The sequence below is a fragment of the Oncorhynchus mykiss genome, chromosome 23 (assembly GCF_013265735.2).
Source record: "Oncorhynchus mykiss isolate Arlee chromosome 23, USDA_OmykA_1.1, whole genome shotgun sequence".
In the NCBI taxonomy this organism is placed as follows: Eukaryota; Metazoa; Chordata; class Actinopteri; order Salmoniformes; family Salmonidae; genus Oncorhynchus; species Oncorhynchus mykiss.
This window is the reverse complement of record NC_048587.1, coordinates 28,683,083-28,686,872: the sequence shown is the minus strand read 5'-3', so window position 1 is coordinate 28,686,872 and position 3,790 is coordinate 28,683,083. Positions and strand designations below refer to the sequence as shown.

General features: G+C 41.2%; 1 protein-coding gene across 1 annotated transcript; it reads left to right on the top strand.

Moving 5' to 3' along the window:
- The first annotated feature begins 218 nt into the window (after positions 1 to 218).
- Positions 219 to 3,434, top strand: LOC110502547 (cytochrome P450 26A1). The gene is made up of 7 exons (XM_021580665.2): positions 219 to 521; positions 752 to 976; positions 1,126 to 1,407; positions 1,525 to 1,674; positions 1,758 to 1,892; positions 2,237 to 2,389; positions 2,638 to 3,434. Exons 1-7 carry the CDS (start codon positions 231 to 233, stop codon positions 2,989 to 2,991), a joined length of 1,590 nt encoding a protein of 529 aa, XP_021436340.2. The 5' UTR covers positions 219 to 230; the 3' UTR covers positions 2,992 to 3,434.
- Positions 3,435 to 3,790: the final 356 nt, after the last annotated feature.

The following is a 3,790-nucleotide window of genomic DNA, read 5'->3' as shown; positions in this document are numbered from 1 at the left end:
CATGCTGTAAATTAAGAACACGATATATTGGGTAAACAAAGAGGTCATTTTCAAAGCCAGAGGCTTGCATTCTGGTGTGGGGCTACTGTGTAAGTGGTAGCCTATGCGCACCCAAGAAATGGTTAAACATTCGGGCCTGTCCGCTGTGGGCGGAGCACGGGGCGCGCGAGCAAGAGCTGCACAATTAAAGATGAACTCTGAGTGAACTAATTTGTCTGACCCAAGGTAAGATGGGGCAACTAGTTGGGGGGAAACGGGCGTATAAAAGCGCAGAATGGAGGGTGAGACATACCAGTCCACTCCTGCGGTCCATCCGTACACTTCTCCTCGAGATGGGTTTCTACACGTTATTCGTAACATGTCTTTGCACTCTCCTGCTCCCACTCCTTCTGATCGTGACGGCGATGAAACTGTGGGAAATTTACGTCATTAGTGGAAGTGATCCAACCTGTCAGAGTCCTCTTCCTCCGGGTACCATGGGACTGCCCTTCCTTGGCGAGACGCTTCAGATGGTCCTACAGGTAAACTGATGATGGAAACAAACTGAAAACTCAGTTCCTCCCTATATTTGCAGTGTGCAGCAGGCTGCTATTGATTAGTTATTGTTGGGGTGATGCATCAGGCTCAAATGTCATATCAGAATGCTATTGAATAAATTGAAGGATTGTTATGTAGCCTCATTCAAGCCATTTATATGAATGACATTTACAGTATCTATTCATCCATTTATTCTTCTCATTTATATTTCTAGAGAAGAAAATTCCTAAAAATAAAACGTCAGAAATATGGATATATTTATAAGACGCATCTCTTTGGGAGTCCCACGGTGCGGGTAATGGGTTCAGAACATGTGAAACAGATTCTGATGTCCGAACACAAATTGGTCGCGGCTCAGTGGCCAGCATCAGTGCGACTCATTCTCGGGTCGCACGCCCTCTCCAATGCGCATGGCGCGCTCCACAAGAGCAAGAAAAAGGTAGGAAATACGTAGAGTAGCCTACATGTCTGTGTAGGAAGCTCATGGTTTATGCTTACGATGAAAAACACAATTGTAATTTACCTTGCCTTTTTACAGCGGTGTCCTTAAAACATGCCCTTAAAACGCTCTCTCCTGTTTGCCTGCAGGCGATCATGAAAGCCTTTTCTGGAGAAGCCCTGAAAGAGTATATTCCTGTGATCCGGGAGGAGGTGAGATGTGCAGTGCATAGCTGGCTGCAAAGCGACTCTTGTGTGTTAGTGTACCCAGAGATGAAGCGCCTCATGTTCCGCATCGCAATGAGGATCCTGCTTGGCTTCGAGCCCGAGCAAACAAAGACCGACGAGCTGGAATTAGTGGAAGCGTTCAAAGAAATGATAAATAACCTTTTCTCCCTACCAATCGATGTTCCTTTCAGCGGCTTGTACCGGGTAAGTTGTCTGTCAAATGATACGATTGATTGATTAAAACAGCCCTGGCCTGCATCACATGGGGCTCCAGTGTGCGCGCAAATTTTTTTAACCGATATTTTTCACCATTCAATTTAGGGTCTGAAAGCACGCAACATCATCCACTCAAAGATAGAGCAAAACATCAAAAATAAGCTGTCCAATATTGATAACAACAATAACTACAAAGATGCTCTGCAGTTATTGATTGAGAATGGAGAGAGGAACGAGGAGCGACTAAGCATGGAGGTAACCAGATGCCTTTCATTTAGCAATTTGATTCTATACACTGTCATTTACTCCATGAACCGTTCTTTATTTGTTTCCCTCAGGAGATAAAAGAGTCTGCCACAGAATTGCTATTCGGTGGCCACGAGACTACAGCGAGCACTGCGACCTCTCTGGTGATGTTTCTCGGGCTGCATGCACATGTCATGCGTAAAATGCGCCATGAGCTTCAGGAGAAGGTTGGTATCACTCTGTATCATCAAAAAACAACATGACAACATTGTACATGACACTTGATTCGTGTTGTGCCAATGAAATGGCATAATATTTATTTAACATGATTTGAAACCATACAAAAATTGTTTACAAAGTCTTCCATGACAACAAAAGAATAGTCAATGTAGGCCCATCTTTTTTTGGTTATGATGAGATTAAGTTTAGACGCAACTCTCATTAAAGTATTTATACATTATATTCTTCCAAATCTAGGGCTATATTTAATTGACTGAATTTGCTGTACATCTCACTTGCGAGATTTATGTCCCCCTATCTATGTGTTTATAATATATACATGTTTTTACAGCATTTGTTGGGAGCCCAATCTGAGGACAAACCACTGAGTATTGAGTTGTTGGAACAGTTGAAGTACACCAGCTGTGTCATCAAAGAAACTCTCCGTATAAACCCTCCTGTCCCTGGTGGCTTCCGTGTGGCACTGAAGACATTTGAGCTCAATGTAAGTAAACCTATGTTGTAGCATCTGAAATTACATTTACACAAGATTTTAGGCTAAAAGTTTAAAGGAGGCATAATTGTGTTTTGATAGCCACAAAATGGAAACCATGTACTGTTATAGTATATTCGTTTTTCTACAAATATATCATCGCAACATGGTAGCAGCTCTATGTATAATGATTGGAAGAAAATTGTTGGAAGTCATTGCCATACCCACCCCACCTAACAACCTAAAGTGTGTTTCCTCAGGGATACCAGATTCCCAAGGGTTGGAAAGTCATCTACAGCATCTGTGACACACACGATGTGCTAGACACACTTATGAACAAGGAGGAGTTTCAGCCAGAGAGGTTCTTGGACAAGTCACCAGATGACTCCTCCCGGTTCGGTTACATCCCATTTGGGGGTGGTGCGAGGACGTGTGTGGGTAAAGAGTTTGCTAAAGTTGTACTTAAGGTGTTCCTGGTCGAGGTGGTCACCAGATGCGACTGGACTCTGTTAAACGGACCCCCGACAATGAAAACAGGCCCAACCGTTTATCCAGTGGACAATCTGCCCACAAAGTTCAGCAGATATGGTGACAAATGTATCCAGAACAACTGATAGTGAAAAATTCACATTTATGTAAATACACTTGTTAATATTTAAGATAGACGTATCATGTATATTACATATATTTTGTAATAGAGATATTTATGTAAACCCCACTAGCATTGTAAAAGCAACATTTTTAGAAGCACTTCAGGTTGATGCACTTCGATAAGTTTTGAGACATAATTTTATGTATATTTTGAAATGTAAATGTTTTTCATCTGTACTTGATCATTTTCATGCTGCTTAACTGTGTTGTTGCATTTGGAATGTTTTCAATAAAATAAATGTACTATTATTATGAATAGTTGATTTTTCACTTTAAATCTGTCTAAATCAAAACCATTTCAATTTTCCCACATTCTCTGACATGATATTGATAGAGCTCAATGTTTTCATGTCAAATGTTCCTCTATCCCCAAATAAATCACTGTTGGTTCAATTGCTTGAAGAAATATACATGTGTAGTTATTGGCACCACTTCCTGTTATTGAATCACTCTATGGATCTAGTTGTATGCCCATTCATCTAGCACACATCAGTGTACATTCACTCCATGCTACAATAACTATTACACTTACGCATAATATGACCCCAAATGACGTTAGACAATGTCAACAGTGATGAATTTGAATCCAAAGGCGACACAGAGAGGGACAGGATGTTAGACCCTCCAGATGAGTGTGGAGAGGATGGGTACAGTGCCTTGCGAAAGTATTCGGCCCCCTTCAACTTTGCGACCTTTTGCCACATTTCAGGCTTCAAACATAAAGATATAAAACTGTATTTTTTTGTGAAGAATCAACAACAA

What these genes read in the sequence shown, in the direction of transcription:
- LOC110502547 (XM_021580665.2), top strand. Translation starts at nt 231, where the DNA reads ATGGGGCAACTAGTTGGGGGGAAACGGGCGTATAAAAGCGCAGAATGG. An exon ending in AGGAGCGACTAAGCATGGAG is followed by an intron (nt 1,675 to 1,757) that starts GTAACCAGATGC and finishes TGTTTCCCTCAG; the next exon opens with GAGATAAAAGAGTCTGCCAC. An exon ending in TGAAGACATTTGAGCTCAAT is followed by an intron (nt 2,390 to 2,637) that starts GTAAGTAAACCT and finishes GTGTTTCCTCAG; the next exon opens with GGATACCAGATTCCCAAGGG.